This window comes from Pongo pygmaeus, chromosome 3 (assembly GCF_028885625.2).
Source record: "Pongo pygmaeus isolate AG05252 chromosome 3, NHGRI_mPonPyg2-v2.0_pri, whole genome shotgun sequence".
NCBI classification, from domain to species: Eukaryota; Metazoa; Chordata; class Mammalia; order Primates; family Hominidae; genus Pongo; species Pongo pygmaeus.
In genome coordinates this window covers 83,376,342-83,397,663 of record NC_072376.2, presented here as the reverse complement: position 1 = coordinate 83,397,663, position 21,322 = coordinate 83,376,342, and the positions used below count along the sequence as shown (strand labels likewise).

Below are 21,322 nucleotides of genomic sequence, written 5' to 3'. Positions count from 1 at the left end.
TTGCAGGCTCTCACCTCAGTCACCTAAATGCAATCAGCCAAAAGAGTAAAATAAAATAAAACAAAATAAAATAAAATCTCACCAGCAAGCTCATGACAGCAACAAGAAAGCCTCAACCAATCTTTATTATATTCTTATTTTACTCACTCTCATCAGGCCCAATTCTCAGTTCTCCCAATGATTTCTAATCTTGTGGTGATAAAAAAGGGGAAATATTTAGTTCAGGTTAGAATATATAGTAGTATTTCTATACTGTTGCACACTCTCATTTAATTGGCACCTAAATTACATAATGGCCAGTAGGAAGCAGAAGTATTCCAGTCTATGTGACAGACAAGTGGAAATGCATTTCTATATGCATGTTTAAGTACATATACACATACTAGACTCTTGAATCCTTCTCACTGGCAGAAAAACACTACATTCTTGAATCCGTTTTCCAAATGAAGCAACATTGCAGGCTTTATTATACAATGGACAAGCATTTGTATTTTACCCAGTATACAATTATGGTTAATATCCCCCTTCTTGGAAAAAAAGACAATTTAACAAATTAAGGATAATGTGTATCAGAGCAGTCTAATTGTGAAAATTAGATTCCATACCCAGAGCTTAAAGGATGAGAATGAGTCCAAAGGGAAACGGAGAGTAAGCCTTGGGAAGTTTCACTGGATCATTCTGGCTTTAGTTTTCCAACATAAGAAGCAGTAGGTAAGCATGGTTAGGAAGGCAAAAGGCTAGATGTAGGGAGAAATGAATTAAGCAAGTAAACAATATTTATGCCAGTTACAATTTGTAGAAAAGATTATAATAACCAAAGAAAATTATATAAAATTATAAGAAAATTACAATAACCAAATTATAAGAAAATAATTAATTAAATAATTAAAAGAAAAATGAATTAAGCAAGTAAACAATATTTACGCCAGTTACAATTTGTAGAAAAGACTATAATAACCAAAGAAAATTATATAAAATTATAAGAAAATTATAATAACCAAATTATAAGAAAATAATTAATTAAATAATTAAAAGAAAATTATAATAACCAAAGAAGATTATAATAACCAAAGACAATTATTGGTGAGGCTGTATCCATTAGAAAGAAAAACAACAGACAGTGGCGGAATATAAAGCACTCCTGTTCCTAATGCCAGGTACAGCAGCAATTGCTGTTGGAAGTTCTTAAGAGTTCTAAGGTGAATGACATGCTCCACTGTTCCCATTTTACAAAGAGAAAACCCCATAATCTAAACTATAAGTTGCTTCCTTCACCTATGCAATGATTTGGCGATAGAGCAAGTTTTAAATTTTTATTCTCAAACTGATACTTAGTCTCTCTGCTTTGACAACACATGAATAAAATTAACAAGAGACTCCCCAAAATAAATATCAAACAACATGTCTCACTAATATGACCAGATAAAAAGCTTCTATAAAGAAGCTCAATCTATAGACAAAACTGCTATACTGCTATAAGTGTACTATTTCAGAATTTCTGGATCCTTGCCAAACACAATGCAAGGACCAAGTGCAATTTGCTATGGCTTATTGCCATCAAAGAACACCAACACCTAGGATAGGAAATGGCTTCAAGAGGGCTTTGGCCGATACTATACTACCTGGGAATTCTCTACAGTTGGAACATTCTCAAATTATCAGAAGAAATGTCTGATTCTAGTTTCAAAAACACACGGAACTATCATCAGCCTTCCTTGAAGTGAAAGAAATCTACATATAAATATTTAACTTCCCTGACACAGCAAGAGGTGTCAGGCAGCTACAGAGCTAAGTGCTGCATACTTGAGGACCTCTGGCCAGCGTTCAGCTGAGGCCATGAGGAGAAAGGAGCAGGGAGTTGGGAAAGGTCTGTATGGGCTCAACCTGTTCTGGGAAACCTGTGTTACTATTCAAGTACCAACTTTTAAAAACCTCACTGTATTTCTTTAAAGCGGGCCAATGTGTGGATACATTGTTTCCTTTTAAGAAGGCTTTTCCTTTAGCAGTATTTGCCCAAGAGTTTCCTCTGTACACACTGTTTTCTGAGCAATTAGAATGAACAGCAGAGAAGAGGTCAGCAAAATGCAACCGGACACTTATATCCAGTGCTCAGAATAGCCCCAGTCCCAACTTGGCCCCTCCCTTCCCATCCGATAGGTTTTCATTCACTCCTTCTCAGAAATTACGTTTTATACCATTGTAATTATTAAAAAATGTCTACCAGGCCCCACTTTTTTTAGAAAAAAATACTACCTTCTCCAGTACACATGAGTAGACCATCATCATATCCTCTAGCAAGAAATAGGTTTAAGTCATGATTTCATGTCTGTAAAATGTTGAGGTCTTGACTTCCAAAAAGACAAAAGCCACCATTTCATCATTTTAGTCTCTCTCTTCAAAAAACATAGTAGGAGAATTAAAAAGTTTGATAAAGCAGAGGTGTTTAGGACCTTCTTTTTCTTATCAGTATAAATACATAAATGATATAAGTATGTCAATGATCTCTGCAAAATCAAACAGGAGTAATACCAAGGATAAGATGAGAGGCTATATCATTTCATTAGAATAAGAGTACTAAGACAACAAAACTTCTTTTTTCTTTTTCTTTTCTCTTTTCTTTTTCTGAGGCAGGGTATCACTCTGTCACCTAGGCTGGAGTGCAGCGACACAATCACAGTTCACTGTAGCCTTGATCTCCTGGGCTCAAACGATTCTCCCACCTCAGCCTCCTGAGTACCTGAGACTACAGGCATGCACCACCACACCCAGCTATTTTTTTTTTCATTTCTCTGTAGACATGGGGTTTCACCATGGGGTTTCACCATGTTTTCTGGGATGTTCTTGAATTCCTGCCCTCAAGTGATCCTCCCACCTTGGCCTCCCAAAGTGCTAGGATTATAGGCATGACTACCACATCAGGCCTTGAGAACCAAATTTCTAACAAAAAAATTTTAAAAATCTGTAAAAGGATTATACAAAGTGATTCTACATATGCTTTATTTAGTTTATGTTATACATTTATTTATTTGTTCTTTCTTTTAACAAATAATTAGTGAATATCTACCCTGTCCCAGACCCTGACATACTTTTTTTACTTTTCCTGAAAACAATCCTCCTGTAAATTCCATGCATTTTCAACAACACTCCCTCTTAATGTCCATCAGTAGACATGAGAATTTGTAGAATTATTCTTCCACTGGGACAGATGGGTGCATACTTCCCACTGCATTAAGTTTTGAATGGAAGAGGAAAACCAGCACAATATAGCATAATAGCTCTAGGAGAGTACTGACCAAGCCTCAAAAATGGAGACACATTTCAACCAATACTGTGTTACTGCATTTTACATTTTCTGAGTTGTTGGTTGAACTTGATGTTAAGAAGAGGCCCCTCCTCATGAAGTCAGAGTTGCCAAGGCCTGCTGGGAGTTACCTAGCCTTGCAGAGCCAAAGTCTTATCTCAAAGGATAAGGTGGAGTTTGCTCTTTTCCCCTATTGCAAAATATGAGACTATTAAGTAATCTGTTTATATCATACAGATCCAAAATCCTGGCTGGCTTTTTTAAGAATAAAACATCCATAGGATTTTCTTCTGTTTTTGGAAAAAGCTACCTGGGACTGACTCTTCCTATCTCAATCTCCACTCACGCTATGTAATTAGCAATTTCCCCCATCTATGTTTGAAATGAAAAGCGAGTGGTTGTTCCTTGTGGTCAACACTTCTGGATCATTCTGGTAATGTTAATTTGTCATCTACAGATCAACTCTGTGGAAGCGTGGAAGGGCCTGGGTGGGAGCTGGGGCATTTTGATAAAGAAATAAATATGAATATCTGAAATACTGACATTTTAAAATGAGTTTATCCACAGTAACCACTCTCCTCCTAAAAATGTTAACTTTACAAAACCACGCATAGTACAAGGTAACTGGTGGAAGAGCAGATTTAAAAGCTTCTATTTATTTTAAAGATTAAAATTGGCACTTGGTTTCATTTTGAAAGAGTATCTCTTTAAGGCATTAACACGTGAAGAAAATTATGTGGCAATGAGGTTTAGGCCTTTAAATATATGCCACATAGATAAATTCATTATTTAAACAGATGACTCCTCTTCTGACTCACTCTATGCTTAGTGAGTTTTGCAGTTGATGGTTTTCTATTAAGTTTTTAGAATGTGGATTAAGTGTCATGCCACCCACTGAGAGTAAAGTTGAACAAGGTGAACTGAGGGCGTGGTTTGAAGTCTCTCCTCAGAACCACAGCATTCGAAGGAACTAAGAGAGAGTATCTGGCTCTTCTTGCCTTCAGGTTGAGCTGAATCCAATCACCCCAAATTAGGGGACCGTAAGCATTTTTAAAGCATGAATATTTCAAAGTAATAAGAACTATCAGACCTTAGTTACTTTAATAATCACTTATTGGGAGTACATCTTATTTATGTAGATAACTGTAAAAAGCAAAGTTTTATTTTAAGTTGACTTTGCCAAGAATGTTTACAAACATTGTAAACTTCTATGTTTATCCTAGAAGCAAGAGAAATAACTGCTTTCATAAAAGGAAATGTAAATAATAATATAAAATGTTCCAGCTCCTTGCCTTTTGAATTCTGACCCTTAAAACTGAGGCATTCACTTCTGCCATAAATGTGCCAGGAAGCTACTTTAGAATAGAGATAACAGTTTGCTTTTCTTCAAATACACTCTTCTCTATGCAATTAAAAATATGAGATGGACTCATATCCTTGGGAAAAAACATTCCCCTCAAAATGTGAATACTTCTTAGAGGTCTTGACATAGGCCGTCTGTTTCTTCATTCTCAATCACTGGAACCATGGATGTGCCAAAAAAACCCTGTCCATTTCAACTATTTTATACTATCACCTAGAACTACTATAAAAATCTAAGACCTCCCACCCCCATCAATAAAGCAAGGTGAAAAAGGGGGAGGGTCAATTGGGAGAACACCAAATTAAAAATGAACAATTTTGTTCATTTCTAATGAACAATTACTATAATTTCAAGGCTAGTACTGTAAGACAGTCAGCACTGTTGAAAGTTACCCACAAAATAATCCATAAGCAATCTTCTTATGGGGCTCAGGACTCAGCAACAGGCAACTATCTGAGCATGTCTTGGAAGAAATGTAGTCAGCTCAGGTGCCAATCAACATGAAAGACAGTCACTAAAATAGAGGTCTCATAAAAACAGGAAAACACACAAATCCATTTGGAAGGTTTAATCATCACAAAACCAACACATTTCTTGAATTTTACAGATGTTTCTACCACCTTTGGTTGTATTTCTGTTTCTTCTTAAAGAATCTTGGCTACAGATTTGTGTGCTATTCATTTATGTTGTCGTCTCAATTTTGTGCTTGAAAATCAACGGAAATACTTCAGGAAACGCATTTCTTAGTCAAAGCCTTAAGAAACAGTATACAATATCCTACTGCAGTGGAGTACTGTCAATCCTACAGACCTTACAAACTCAAGAAGTGATTTACATCTCTTGTGAACCTAGCTAGAACATTATTCTCAAAGGAAAACACACGCACACAGTATATGTCACTCCCAAGCTTTTTCTACTCCAATTGTCTTTAAACTATAGGCTATTTGCTCAAAGCTACATTATTTCTTATATTCATATGCTATATCTCCTCTTTGCTTGTATCTCCTCTTTGCTGGTATCTCCTCTTTGACACTGGGACAGTGACAGAGTCACTAAAATGATGATTTAACATCATGGGTTCCAAGAATCTTAAGACAAAAGTTTTACTATTTTGCTTTCACCGGCTTGACATTTTCCCACAGCATGTTGTAAAAATGCAAGGAACCAATAAAACAATATGAAAGAAAATACTGTAGTTTCCGTTTTCCTAAGAAACTTAGGCATCAAATTCTTATTAGTCAGTCTCAAGAGCATAAATGCGGGAAGTTGAGGTGGGGGTGGAGGCACCAATCCTCTAACACCACATGGGCAGAAGAAACTTACTAAAGAAACATGAGAAACAACATGATAGCCACACTATTCAAACTGTTCCAAGTGGCACAGGAGCATCACTTGCCCAGTACCTGGTGTTCAGTCTGCTTGAAGAATCACTCCAGAACATACAATACTGACTCTCTTTTTCCCAAACCCACCATCTTCTGGTTCAAGTTTGGGGCTGGCACTAAATGCTTACCACATGGCACCAGTCAGGTCAGAATCTCCAAAACACAAATGAATTGTCTCTCAGGTGACTTTAAAGGGTGGAACTGATCACATGATTCACCTGCAAGTTTCATTTCACTTTGAGTATTGCCTATAACTCTGATTTTTTAAAAACTCATTATAAATATTAATAATAACATATATCTGTGATGCCTTCACATAATTATTTTAATAAATATTAATTCAGCTTTGCCTTCTATCAAATAAATAGCATTATTCCCACATTACTGATAAGTCAGCAGACAGGAAAAGGGAATGCCCGCTGAAAGTATTATCGCACCAGATAAAACATAACTCTTCTTTAGTTTTTAACAGGCACTAGGAAACATCAGCAAAAGAGATTGAAGTTTTTTAAATAAAAAATGCTTGTCCATCTTTTCCCAACTGACAGTCATCCATGATTATCACTCTTAACATCTTCAGCTTAAACCCATTTTTCCTGCAACAATGGTATCATTATCCTTCTGTAATATCTATATCTTTACACTACAAGCTACAAGAAAGAATATTAAAGATGCTGCTGAATATACTTATATAAATCGAGCAGCTTTCTTGAATTAGTCATTGGAAGGTGGTTAGTATTATCTGGTAAAATGTTTATTTTTGATGAAGAGGCACAGCTAACATAGGCACTTACTTTAAAATAAGACTTTTTTTTAAAACCAGGCAAGACCCATATTGAATCAGATTTTGATGGTGCAGTGAAGTTCTTAAAATTACTTTCTGTGTTGAAGCAAAATGTAGAGATTGATGAAACTCTACAGAAAAGGTTTGGTGTTTCATTTTAAAAATGTAAGATACATGAAATGCATGAATGTTATTATTTATAGAGACATATGTATGTCAACAGACACTTTCCCAGACCCATAAAGCTCACCTTCTACTTCTTCTTCATCACACACATGCTTGAGGAAGGAAGCCCCTCTGTCCAGGACAGCTTCATCCTCCATCCTATAGTAATAAAAAAGAAAAAAAGAATGCTCAGACTTCTCCTGGAGCGAGCCACTTGGAGCAGCCCAGCTTCTGGGCAGGTTAACCTGCAAGCTGTTGTTCATGTTAGCAGGGCAGAGTCACTCTTCTTCTGGTGTCTGCTACTGCTTCACGCAGCTCCTCTCATCTGGTGCTCGAGAATATGCCGGTCCCACATAGCTTCAGTTCTAACCTTGAGAGGGCACCCACATAGACAGGTAAGAGAAAATAATCCCAATCCTGTAGGCAGGATGTTGGGGGCTCTCTCCTTTAGGGTTTTAAAATTCTTTTTAAAAAGGATGAAAGCAAAAAAAAAAAAAAAAATACCAAGAGAGGAAGTTTGGTGTGTCTGGAGTGCTCGTGATGATCGTTTGTGGAAATCCAGCTTCAGTGCTTAGCTCTTTAAACACCCACTGCATAAAATGTATACCCTCACACACACACACATGCACACCCACCCACACGCAGAGAGCGACAGAGAGGTAGGCTAGTGCACAGTGGGAGCCTAGCTTCCAGCCAGCCTCTTAATACCAGCACAGCCCAGTATTCTCTGTTGAGTGGCAAGCTTTGAGTCACATGTTGGCCTTACGGAAATCTGACATCTGAGGATTATCCAGCAACCCAGCTTCGACAATACACACAGATACATGCCACCCATTCATTCATTTTCCACATTCTTATCACACATCTTTCTCTATGTATATCTGCCCTGTTAACTCTTCCCTGAAGGGCACAAAGTTCTTCATTTTGTAACCACATTATGCTGTCCTCCTGTCTCCTTACATAATAGGATCTACTCTGCAATTTCATATGCTAAATAAGACCTCAGAATCCATCCAAGGAATGACAGCGTTTTTAGGGCCTCCCGATGCCAAACATGCTTCTAGTTTATCGAATGAGTTAAGGTTTATTTTCATATCCTGCAGCTCCTTTTCATTGCATTAACTTTGATATACAGAATTCCATGAGGTCTATTTATAGTGAAAGCAGAAAGAAATCCTGAATTGCTCAAATGCTGCTTGTGTAGTACCAGTCTAGAAACAAAGAACTTTCTCTGGGGACAGCTGCTCTATGTCATACCGTACATGAGCCCTGCCAGAGAACCAAATGTTCATTCTGTATTCTATTCATCCAATTATATGCTCAGGCATTGAATATTGTAGGTCTGTTTTCCATATTGTCTGTATAACTTATTCTTGTGCTTCAGATATTTGTTATAATCTATGCAGATGTGCATTGAATTCATATTTTTGTCCTTACTATTTTAGAAGCATATCCATCTCACAAAGCAACCATCATAACATAAAAAGTGAGAAATTTGGTGTCAAGTAGCGCCCGGTTTAAGAAATCTAGCTCTACCACTTAACAGGTGTGCTACCTGGAGCAAAGTTTTTAGCTTTTTTAAGCCTCAGTTTTTCCATCTATAAAACTGGGGTAATAATATCAACCTTGCATTGACTCAACACAATAATATCAACCTTGCATTGATGGCTTTGAGATTCAAATTAGGTAACACACCTAAAAGCACACAGTGCAGGACTTAGCCCATACTACCTGTTTAATTACTGTAAATTTCCTTCCTTTCTGTTTCCTTCCTTTTCACCCTGACCAATCAATGGTGGACAATAGCATTAAGAAACTCATGACCTCTGGACACTTGCATGATTTCTTCTTTCAATAATATCGGCCTTGTATATAATAGCCCATCCTGATATACATCGTTTTCCTTCTCTATACTCAAACTAAAAATAGAAAACTGAATGCAAGCAGGATATGGGTTGGCCATCAAGATTCTAGTGGAAAAGAAAATTCCTTGAAGATTTGAGGCCGGGTGTGGTGACTCACACCTGTATTCCCGGCACCTGTAATCCCTCGGGAGGCCAAGGCAGGCAGATCACTTGAGGTCAGGAGTTAGGGACCAGCCTGACTAACATGGTGAAACCCCGTCTCCACTAAAAATACAAAAATTAGCGGGCACGGTGGCACACACCTGTAATCCCAACTACTCGGGAGGCTGAGGCAGGAGGATAACTTGAACCCAGGAAGCAGAGGTTGCAGTGAACCGAGATCGCGCCACTGCACTCCAGCCTGGGCGAAAGAGTTAGACTCTGTCTCAAAAAAAAAAAAGACTTAAGAAGTCAAGTCATTTACCAACTTCTCTAAGCCCCTGGTTCCCATGAGGATTAAATGATACAGTATATTCACTGGTTCAGCAAATATTTATTTAGTGCCTGCTATGTTCCTCATACTCTTCAGAGAGAGGGAAATATATCTGTGAATCAGAGAGACAAAGTTCCCAAGAATTAATAGTGAATAGACGAACAAGGTAATCTCAGATAGCATTAAGTGCTTTGTGGAAAATAAAATGAGGCAGGGACTGCTTGGCACAGGGTGGTTCACATGAGGCTTCTGGATGACAACTGAGCAGAGACAAAAATGACAGGAAGGAATCAGTACTGTGAATATTTGCAGGTAATGTGTTCCAAGTAAAGGGAACAGCAAGTACAAAGGCTCTAAGGTGAAGACGAGTTGAGGATGTTCCAGGAACAGAAACAAAGTTAGTACGGCTGGACGGGGCCAGAAGGTCAACTTTAGGAGATGATACTGATTGGGCCACGAAACCAGGGTAAGGAGTCAGAATTTTAGGTGTTACGGGAGCCACTGAAGAGTTCTAAAATGGAGAGTGACTTGAACTGTTTTTCATTTTTAAAAGATTACTCTGGCTGCTATGTGAAAAATGGACAGTAAGGGGACAAGAGAAATTAAGAAATTATCGAAGGAGCCAGGGGAAGGCTCTGGGAGAAACAAGTTGTTGGGAAACAAATCAAGAGTTCTATTTAGCCACTTTAAGAATAAGATGCTTATTACACATGAAAAATGAGCCATCGGGCATACAAGTAGATGTCTGAGTCTGGAGCTCAGAGGCTCAGGATTAGAGACAAAAATTAGGAAATCAATGAATAAAGTTGGTACCTGAAGCTATTACTGGACAAGATCATCCAGGAAGAAAATGTAAAAATCAAGGAGTGGACCTAAGACCAAGTGCTGAGGCATGCCAACATTTACAAGCAGAGCAGAGGAACAAAAACAGTCAACAAGGTAAGAATCCAGGCAAGAATGATGTCAAGGAAGTGACAAAAGGAGGAGAGTAGTGCTACCGAGTGGCTGAGAAAGATGGAAAGAGATGTAAAAAGCACTTTGGTCATGTTCACCAATGTCTTCTAATTGCCAAATATAATTTTTACATACCACACACGGTAGCAGACACAGAGGAGGCATTCAGTAGTTCTCTTTTCTCTTTCCTGCATTCATTCATTCAGTAAATATTTACTGGATACTACTACTATGTTGCAGGTACAAGCCAAGGCACTAGAGTTACAGTGAGCAAGACAGACAAGGTGCCTAATGCAATCACATCCACCTTCTCAAAGATTACCCTTAGCAATCCAGGCAAATAAGTTCAAAAGGCAAGAACCCATCCATTACACATTTGTAGACATAGATAAGGATGACAGTTTAATGAGGAAATTTTCTTAAAAGACCTCAGAAGAACAACAAAATCCTGAAGCCCTGTGCTACTGCACGTACATTAATAGTGCCAGCTCCCCTTTAGAAAAAAGAGTGGTTTAGCTCACATTAACCCTTTCCAGTCCTATCAGAACTAACCCTTTCCAACCTATAGAGTCCAACACAATTTCATGTAGAACATCATTTCTGCACCCCACTATTAATCAAACTGGTCCTAAAGTCTTTTGTTGCCTTTTTTTCAAATTTCCTAACTAAAATGTTTAGCCTTGTGCCTAAGCCATTCCCAAAATTGCATGCAACAACCAAAGAAGTAAAAGAAGAAAAGCTGACACAGTGGCTCAGCCTGTAATCCCAATGCTCTGGGAGTCCAAGCGGGAGGATTGCTTGAGGCCAGGAGTTCCAGACCAGTCTAGGCAACATAGCAAGACCCATCTCTGAAATTTTTTTTCCAAATTAGCTATGTGCAGTGGTGTGCACCTGTAGTCCCAGCTACTTGGGAGGCTGAGGTGGGAGGACTGCTTGAGCCCAGAAGTTCAAGGCTTCAGTGAGCTATGATTAGGGCACTGCATTCCAGCCTGGGTAACGCAGTGAATTCCCATCTCTAAAAGAAAAAAGAAAAACAGAAAGAAAGAGAAAATGAAAACCGGCAACAACTGGAGGGGATAGTAGAAAAGTTCAGAAAAACCCTCTTCCTAGGCTGAGAAAACCATCCAGCCTAACTGAGGCACTGTCACTATGTTCCATCTGAGTTAGAGAGAGAGAATAATGATTGGTGCATTCCTTGGCTCTTTGATGCATATTTCACATTCCCTCCAAGACTATACATAGCAAGTAATTAGAAACTTCGTTCTTTCTGACAGACAATGCAGAGCATCTCAAAGCAGCCTCTTCCCTGTAGGAAGCAAAAAGAGGTGAGTGAGGCAAATGGAAAATATAAAACCTGCACACCCACAGCGGCCTTTCTCCAGAGCAGCCCTCACTCCTCCTTAGAAGTAAGTCCAGCCTGGTGCACCTAGGTTTCTGCACAAAATACAGGAATTCTACACCTTTTCTTCATCTTTACACCACAAATGTCAATTATTTGGGTTCGTGTCCCTCCCCACCGCAAATCCTCTCAGCAGTTGCTTGCTATTATTAGTAAGACAGAGATATCTTTTAAAATAACCATCCGACCCAACTAGTTCCTCCTTCTATCAATATGAAGAAATTAACTCATCCAGTCCTTAATCAGGCCCTCAAACCCATTCTTAAAAGTTCCTTTCACACAACCTGCATTGGCTGAAAACAAAGAAGGGAAGAACATGTTTCTAAAAAGCTCCCCGGGTTGCTCACATCACCAGCATGAGGCAAAGTTCAGAATAGATTTGGAAGCTTCTCACCAGCATCACGGGGATAAGGGTCACACCAGTCAGTATAAAATCCACTCAGGGCCAATAATGTCTTCCCTCAGCCAGGCCTCTGACCGTACAAGTTATACCCTTTCTACAGAAGTCCACACCCAAAGCAAGGTTTTTCTTATTCTCCGTTATTCTGGGACACCAAAATGATTTAACTGTAACACATGTCAAATCTACTGCCAAATGGACCGGTTTTCACCAGCCGGTCCTAATCACTGAGCAGGCTCGTAAGGGTGACTTAAGCCCAGCATGAGAAACATTTGTGCAAAACTGTCAGCCACTGGGTCTTGAGCACCCATCTACATTCCACCCCTCTAAGTTCCCACCCCCAGAGCCCATGCCAACTGCCAACGTGCTCACCAGCTAGTCCACACAGCGCAAGCAGCTGCCACTCAGCCAGTCAGCACGTGGCAGGCCGCCAGCACACAAGTTTCAGAATGCAAGCCTGCCCCGTCACAGTGCTGCTAAAGGTTGAAGGTCTTGGAGTGTGCTAGCCTTTAGATTCGCCTCACTTGCCCTCCCACCTCCCTTCTCCCATCCCTCCCCTGTTACGCCTCCCACTGTAGCATTTCACTTGTCTCTATAGTAACAGCATCTGCTTTCAGGGTTAAAACTTTATACAGCACATTTCTCCTCCTAGCCCAAGCTTTTGCCAAAGGATGCAGTAGCAAAAAGCCTGCTGCTTTACCATGGAGCCACCTGTTTCCCTGCCACCCAGGATTGCAGCTACTTTGTAAACTGTAGGATGAAAGCGACTGCAGTACTGAGCTCAGGGGAAGTGAAACAGAGCCTCCAACCTTGGCACACTGGCTGGTGTGTAGAGGATCCACTCCGGGGCTTGTATACCCAATCCCAGAGCTAGCCCACTCTCTTCCACAGCCTGCTCTGCACTTAACGATGCTGCACATAGATCAAGTTCATAACAGGGCTTTTTTATTGCATCCCAAAAGGCATCGGGGATGGCACCCTAGAGAGCAGCAGGGCACCAGTGTTTAACATGCCCATACCAGAGTTTAATATCACTGGTTCTCTCCGTGCATGCAGCTTAAAGTTTATTAGCTAATTTTGTATTTCAACTCATCCCACTTTATCCTCACCAGCTTGGTCTGTTTATGACATCCGGTGAACCCCATAATCTCTCACTTCACACAGCTTTCTGGTGCATAGCCAATGTTTAAACAGTTCTTTACACACATGCCCACACACACACACCAAAGTGACGCACACAGGGGAGTGACCAATGCTAGCAAGTGAAGAGTTTTATTATTAGCCATTTTTGCCATGAAAACTAAGTGTATACAAGGGCCTTTACTTGAGGACTGCAGTCTCAGAGTTCAAAAACAGGCTGTCCCTGTTACTTGGCTAATCTTGGATCAGACGAAAGACAAAAATCAGCATTTCACAGGTCTTTTTCAGAAACTATACAGAATATAACAATCAGTACTGACATCTAAAATTATACACTCATACACACATTTCTGAATTCTATTCCCTATTCAAATCATGTTTAAGAAGTGGGGGACTATTTCCATTATAAACCATTTGCAAACGTGATGTTTTTTTTTTTCATGATTCTAAACTTCACAGCATTTTATTGGTGCTTTTGTTGTTCTGTAAAATCTGCTCTGCACATTTTCAACATACACATAAAGAACAAGACACAATTCTCTAAGCCCCAGGCGACAGGGAAGAGCGATCTCAGTGGCTGCAAAGTGCACTGCCATCTTTTGGCAACATGTGTTCACTACAGGGAACCGAAGGGCAAGAAAAAGCAGCAACCAACCATTCCTTTTAAAACTTCACAGGTGCTGAAAAAAAAAAAAAACTTCACAGGGGCTCTTAGAAGGCCTTTCATTCCCACAGGAAGTAAGACAGAACACAGTTGCTGACTTAACTGTGCACACCGCTGGAGCTCTGGACATCCATACTGGGGGAAAGGGACATCGGTGCAGCAAAACTGACAAGCATGACTGATGGCAGTGATGACTCCTGGAGATCAGCCAGCAACAAAGCGAAGCAAATCTCCTTCCCGGAGCTCAGGAGCACCCTAATCAGCCTGGAAATTTACACAGGCCCAGGGCCAGAGGGAAACAGGTGAGAGCCCCACACAAAATCAGACTGAGAGAACTGGATAAAAGGTGAAAATGCAACCCAGAGCAGGATCACGCCAAATCTAATTCTGGATTTATGAACTGTATTAAAAGTTCATTTGTACTCTTGGGCACTTATCCCAGAGAAATAAAAACTTATGTTCATCCAAAAACCTGTACATGAATGTTTACAGCAGCTTTAAGTATAGTAGAAAACTCCAGAATTAATCCACATGTCTTTCAACAGGAGAGTGGTTAAACTATGGTACATCCATACCATGGAATACTGCTTAGCAAGAAAAATGAACAAACTATTAATACACACAACAAATTGAATGAATTTCCAGGGGGTTATGCTGAGTGAGAAAAGCTCATCCCAAAAGGTTACAAACTATATTATACAATTTATATGGAGTGACAAAATTTTAGAAATGAAGGACAGATTTAGGACAGATTCATGTTTGCCAGGGGTTAAAGACGGAGGTATTTGTTGTTAACAAGGGCAACAAGAGGGACCCCTGTGGTTGGCTCTATTCAGTGTCTTATCTGTGGATACATGGATCAACACAGGTGATAAAATTGTATAGAACTTAATACAGACAGAGAAGAGAGAGAGAGAAATTAGTACAAGTAAAACAGGAAATGTGAATAAAGTTTGGTGAATTGTATCAGTGCCAATATGCTGGTTATGACATTATACTACCTCTTTGTAAAATGCTAACCTTGGGAAAAACTGGCAAAGTGGAGCTTTTCCGCACCAGTAACCTCTCTGTATAATTTCTCAAATATGCATTTGAATCTACAATTATCTCGATAAAATTTTCAATTTAGAATAGCTAATTTGTAACTGTTTTTTAATTTCCCCTAGAAACATTATTCTACATGGTGGTCAGGTACAATCAGCTGGTCCACCAACACAGATGCAGAATCAGGCAAAACTGAATACAAAATCCCAGATGCACAGTTTGTGTGTAAGCTTAGAAAGTTAACTAACCTCTTACTTCAGTGTCTTTTAAAATGAGCTTATACCACTTCAGAAGTTAGTTTAGGGAATCAAATAATTTCCTAAATAAATCCAACCAGTTTTAGTTAAGTCAAACATAAAGTTCATAGGACCCAGAGAATAGAGTATTAATACTCCTACAGACCCAGAGATCATGATTCTGTCTCATGAGCAAATGCACGGAATTTTTGACTGGGGAGACCACAGATAAACTGTCCCTCAAACTATTAGGATCAAACTCTCCCTTTCCATCTTCTCCATGCTAGGGCTAGGTCTCCTAAACTCTGTCTTCAGATTGTTGATTGACTTCTGAAAGGCTGGAGCAGGCTCAGCAACAAAGGGCAAGAAAATAATTGATAGGAGGATGGAGACAGAAACTCTGGGGTGAGAAAAGGCTCAGAGGCCAGGGGAGGTGACAGATGAAGGGAGAAAGTGCTGTGGGGGAGGGTATGAAGTGCTGAAAGGAGGACTTCGTTCATGACTCCTCAGGACATTCCCTGACTTAGCCTACACTCACACTCACATGCTCCTTAATATTTTTAATGGACCATTTCATGTGCTTCCACAAAGACCGTGTGCTTCCACAAAGACCGTGTGCTGCTTCTGACCACAGTTCCATTGTAGAATAGAGTAGTCTCCTTCCTATGTCAGAAACCAAGTACTTTGTCCTTCCAACATTTTCTCAGAGGTTTTATGGTTACAGACAGGAAAAAGAAGCTCCCTTATAAACTCTTTCAGCTTTCAATAACCCTTCTTCAAGGCTTCTTGTGTGAAAATCAGAAAGGTCCTAAGACAGGAGTCAGGCAAGATGAAATGGCTGGGCTCCTCCATATGAGACACCAGCACAGAGAATGGCGACGGGCATGTTCATCCTCTGTCCCCTCCTCCCCACCACCATCAGCTCTTCAACCAAGAGCCAGACCCAAACCAGCAGCAGAGTAAGGAAAGAAGAGCAAAGGGAGGACGGGATGATACCCCACAGGACAATCACGGGAAAGGGAATATCTAGCTGAAAGCCCACCCTGCAAGGCAGCTGTTAGTCAGTGGATACCCCAACATGCTCAGGTTTGATGTGAGTGTAGGATGGCTGGATTCCCATCTGCCTTCTCACCAGTGGTTTCTCTCTGGCCTCCCTGGATCTGAACTCATTCCCCTCTAAGCCATCCATTTATAAAACACACTTTGGTATCTCTCCTTTCAAAGAGCCTTCAGTGGTTCTTCATTACATGGAAGATGAAATCCAACTTGCTTAACATGAAAAGTAAGCTCAGGTCCTACCATCCCCATGCCAAACACCCTGAACCGTCCACCACATCTTCGTGTACATGCTATTTCCTCTAATTAATATATCATCTTAGTTAACCCATTCTTCAAAACCCAACTTAAGATCCAACCTCTCCAGAAGCCTCTCTACATTATCAGACATACCCTTCCCTGAGCAGAGCTATGCTCCTTCCTCTGTTCTCCATTGGCTTCCTGAATGTGCCTGCTTCTCATATAGCACGTTACAATGCATTGTCATTATAACTTATCATCACTCAACTGTACTTGGGCATGTCATGGCTCTTGTCCCCACCATATTATGAGCTCTTTGAGAGCAAATATTGTATTTCTAAAGTTTTTGTACCTCTAGTATCAAGCATAGTCACTACACGTAGTCTACTAACTATGTGTAGTGACTATGTGTAGTGACTATGAATCAATCAATTAATCAATTGATTCAGTGACTATGAATCAATCAATCAGCCAATCAACCAGTTAGAAATAGGCACAGTGAGGGCACATACATGTTTGGTATTAAGTGGATCTCTAAGTCTAAAGGCCCTGAATGTGTATTTCAAACAACATAAACCCCATAAACAAGCAAATTTCCAATTACTTAGCCTGTTATTCAACTGAAGAAATAGTGATTTGTTCCAAAGAAAGGGGGGAAAATGGCTGTGCTATACTCCCTGAAGAGTATTGTGTTTATGGTTGAATTAAGGGATTTTTCAAGGATATTTTTAACTATATAATTTTCTCTTTATAGACTAACATTAGATCTTAGCTCTCCACACAGACTATAACTATACTCTCAAATGTAGGGGTCAAATTAAATTCAAATGAGAATTTCCCCTTGTCTGCTAAAAAAAAATTAAGAGGTACCTGGACCTGCCACATATTTGGTTCTAAATAAAAGTTTGTTCCACGAACAGAAGAATGAATGAACCTATAAATAAATCACACCATAAACTACTTTAAATAGCCAGAAGCAAAGCCTGGAACAGTGGCATATGCCTAAAGTCCCAGCTACTAGGAAGGCTGAGGTGGGAAGACTGCTTGAGCCCAGGAGCTTTGAGACTGTAGTGCATTACAATCATGCCTGTGAACAGCCACTGCACTCTGGCCTAGGCAACATAGTGAGACCTATCTCTAAAAAAAATAATAAATACCCAGAAGCAACATGAAAGTTATAAGAAAGTTCCATTTTGCTCATCAGGCCTGCAACTGGACAAATAAAACTCTGTAATGTGTTTAGGTAAACCTATAAAGAAGCTGGATGGCAGCTACCTGCAAATAAAATTAGGATTCAAAATGTCAATATAAGCCTTAAGCTCTAGAAATTGTAGCTTAATTTTATGTTTATACACAGTCAATGATAAATTATTTGTAGTAATTAGCACGGCAATAGCATGGATAACTAAAATCCTCAGTTAATTCATATTCATTGTAGTCTGTGACTTTTGCACATTTACTATGGATTTCACAGTGATCTCAGATCAGATGCAGATTGGCAGGCAGATGGGGACTCAAGAGCAGGAGTTTGTTCCAGGACACAGGGCTGGGAGTCAGCTCCATGGCACCTGATCAGGTACAGCCCCTGACCCACCCACCTCTGACACACAGAACTGACACTGGAGAAGATGCCTTCTGAAACGGGTTTAGGCAAACCTTCCTACCTCTACCCAACATGGCAACCACAGTGTTCACATCTCCCATCCTGAACCACCACCCAGCTGGCAGGGATGAGGCTCCTGAAATTTTATTAAGTTCTTGCTACATGTCAGTCAGTGTGCTAAGCAACATACATGCATTATTTCTTTCTGGATGCCATGTTATTTTATCCGACTCAGTAACAGGGAAAGAACTGAAGGTTCTAGCTAAAGGATGTCAATACCTATAACAATGTAGGAACTGAGATTAGGGACTTTCATTATCTATTTTTTTTTTTTTTTAAACGGAGTCTTGTTCTGTCACCCAGGCTGGAGTGCAGTGGTACAATCTCAGCTCACCGCAACCTCCACCTCCTGGGTTCAAACGATTCTCCTGCCTCAGCCTCCCAAGTAGCTGGGATTATAGGCATGCGCCACCATGCCCAGCTAACTTTTGTATTTTTAGTAGAGATGGGGTTTCGCCATGTTGGCCAGGCTGGTCTCCAACTCCTGACCTCAGGGGATCCACCCACCCAGGCCTCCCAAAGTGCTGGGATTACAGGCGTGAGCCACCGCACCTGGCCCATTATCTATTAATTTTTTCAGTCACATTTTAAATACTTACTACTTGCCAAGTACTAAGCTAAATACTTTGTGATGATTATTTAATTCAATCTTCATGACAATGCCATGAGGTAGGGACTTTTCACACACCCACTTTAAAGTTCTAATTTTGAAGTTAAATAATTTGCCCAAAATCACATAGTACATGTGATGAGAAGACCAGGCATGCAGACTAATTTAGCAGTCCACAATTTTAACCACTCTACTATACTCTTTCATAATTAACTAATCAATGCCCACCAAGGATAATCTTCAAGAATATTTTTTCATACATATATGCCTTCTTATAATTTCAAATTACATCACTTACCTCTTTCCCCACTGGTGTGCCTACTGGCCAAAGACCGGAGCATCCTGTAGCAATCTCCCCCAAATTAATGTCTTTATTTTTATTTAGCAAACACTTAGGTAGTGCTTACTATGTCCTAGTTACTATTGTAATTGCTTTACAAATATTATTAGCTCATTTAATACAACAATCCAATGAGATTTGTACTGTTTTTATCACCATCATATCTGAAACACAGAGAGATTAAGTCACATGCCCAAAAAAAACCACACGGCTATAAGTGTTGATGTCAGGATTCAAACCCAGGAGGACTGGCTCCAAAATCTGTTCTCTTACCCACTCAATGTTAAGCTGCCTCTTTTTAGCCAATTTAACTGATCTGTTAAAACTCTCCAAATATCTTGGGGAGTCTTGAGCCCTGGCAGTTGAGGAACAAGAGCAGAAGGAGGAAGTCAGGACCGACACCTATAGTGGGTCAGTGTTCGCAGGACCAGATTGTGGATGAGATGGGGCTGTGAGGATTCAGGCTCTTGGGAAGGGACTGAGAGAATCAGGCTCAGAGAAGAAGCGGCTGTAGGGACCCGGGCTCCAGACGGGACTTAGGGAACGGCGATGGATGTGAGTTCTCCAGCATCTGAGGGAAGTCTGTCTGGGAGGAACAGGATTGTGAGGACCCGCATTCCTAAGAGGAGAGGACCGGAAAGGAATGAGGTGTGAAGACATGGGCTCCGGAGAGGTAAAAGTGGGGCAGTGAGGACCTGGGCTCCTAAGTGGCAGAAGAGGGACAGTGAAGACCCGGGCTCCTAAGGATCAGAAACGGGGCCACGAAGACTCAGGTTCCTGAGGGGCAGAAGCAGACTGAGAAAATCTGAGTTCGGAAGGGAACAGAAGCGGGCAGTGAAGACGGGCTTCTGTGGGAATGGGATCTGGGCTTTGAGACTCCGAGTTCCTGAGTCTCGGAACAGGGCTGTGAGGACCCGAGCTCCTAAAAGCATTGGATCTAAGGGATCATGGATGTGAGATCACCCTACAAAGGAAAGGGAAAGGGCGGCCTACTTGGCTTTGGGCAGGCTTTTCTTGTGTCGGATACTCAATCTAGGAGGCCCACATGCAAGCATCTTCATTTTCTGCTTCATTCTTGGGAATCAGATGTAAAGTTGAAAATAGTTTGAACTGTTTGAACTCAGTTATATACTTGATAAGTTCTTTAAATCCCATTCCACTCAACCCTGATTGAGCACAGATCTCTGCATCTCAAATAAAAGAATATCAGTGCAGGCCGGGCACGGTGGCTCACGCCTGTAAAACCAGCACTTTGGGAGGCCGAGGCGGGCGGATCACGAGGTCAGGAGATAGAGACCACGGTGAAACCCCGTCTCTACTAAAAATACAAAAAATTAGACAGGCGCGGGGGCGGGCGCCTGTAGTCCCAGCTACTCTGGAGGCTGAGGCAGGAGAATGGCCTGAACCCAGGAGGCGGAGGTTGCAGTGAGCTGAGATCGCGCCACTGCACTCCAGCCTGGGCAACAGAGGGAGGTTTGGTCTCAAAAAAAAAAAAAAAAAAAGAGTATCAGTGCAAAACAAAAACAAAAATAAAAACCCTAGGAACCTGGGATCACAAATATTAAACAGACCTTTAGTGAAAGAGTAGACTCACTGAATAATTAAAGAGCATACATTTCGGGGGAGGAGCCAAGATGGCCGAATAGGAACAGCTCCGGTCTACAGCTCCCAGCGCGAGCGACACAGAAGACGGGTGATTTCTGCATTTCCATCTGAGGTACCGTGTTCATCTCACTAGGGAGTGCCAGACAGTGGGCGCAGGTCAGTGGGTGAGCGCACCGTGCGCCAGCCGAAGCAGGGGTGAGGCATTGCCTCACTCGGGAAGCGCAAGGGGTCAGGGAGTTCCCCTTCCAGGGGTGACAGACGGCACCTGGAAAATCGGACCACTCCCACCCGAATACTGTGCTTTTCCGACGGGCTTAGGAAACGGTGCCCCAGGAGAGTATAGCCCGCACCTGGCTCAGAGGGTCCTACGCCCACGGAGTCTCGCTGATTACTAGCACAGCAGTCTGAGATCAAACAGCAAGTCGGCAGCGAGGCTGGGGGAGGGGCGCCCGCCATTGCCCAGGCTCGCTTAGGTAAACAAAGCAGCCTGGAAGCTTGAACTGGGTGGAGCCCACCACAGCTCAAGGAGGCCTGCCTGCCTCTGTAGGCTCCACCTCTGGGGGCAGGGCACAGACAAACAAAAAGACAGCAGTAACCTCTGCAGACTTAAATGTCCCTGTCTGACAGCTGTGAGGA

The 21,322-nt window shown here is 41.1% G+C and overlaps 1 protein-coding gene across 3 annotated transcripts in view; it reads right to left on the bottom strand.

The window, feature by feature from the left end:
* The window catches only part of SLC4A4 (solute carrier family 4 member 4), a 386,161-nt gene that overhangs the window by 323,554 nt on the left and 41,285 nt on the right, over positions 1–21,322 (bottom strand). For all 3 annotated transcript variants that reach the window (XM_054485495.2, XM_054485497.2, XM_054485496.2), the window contains exon 2: positions 7,084–7,157. In XM_054485495.2, coding sequence (XP_054341470.1) covers positions 7,084–7,156 — 73 coding nt within the window. In that variant the 5' untranslated portion in view covers position 7,157. The remainder of the gene's footprint in view (positions 1–7,083; positions 7,158–21,322) is intronic.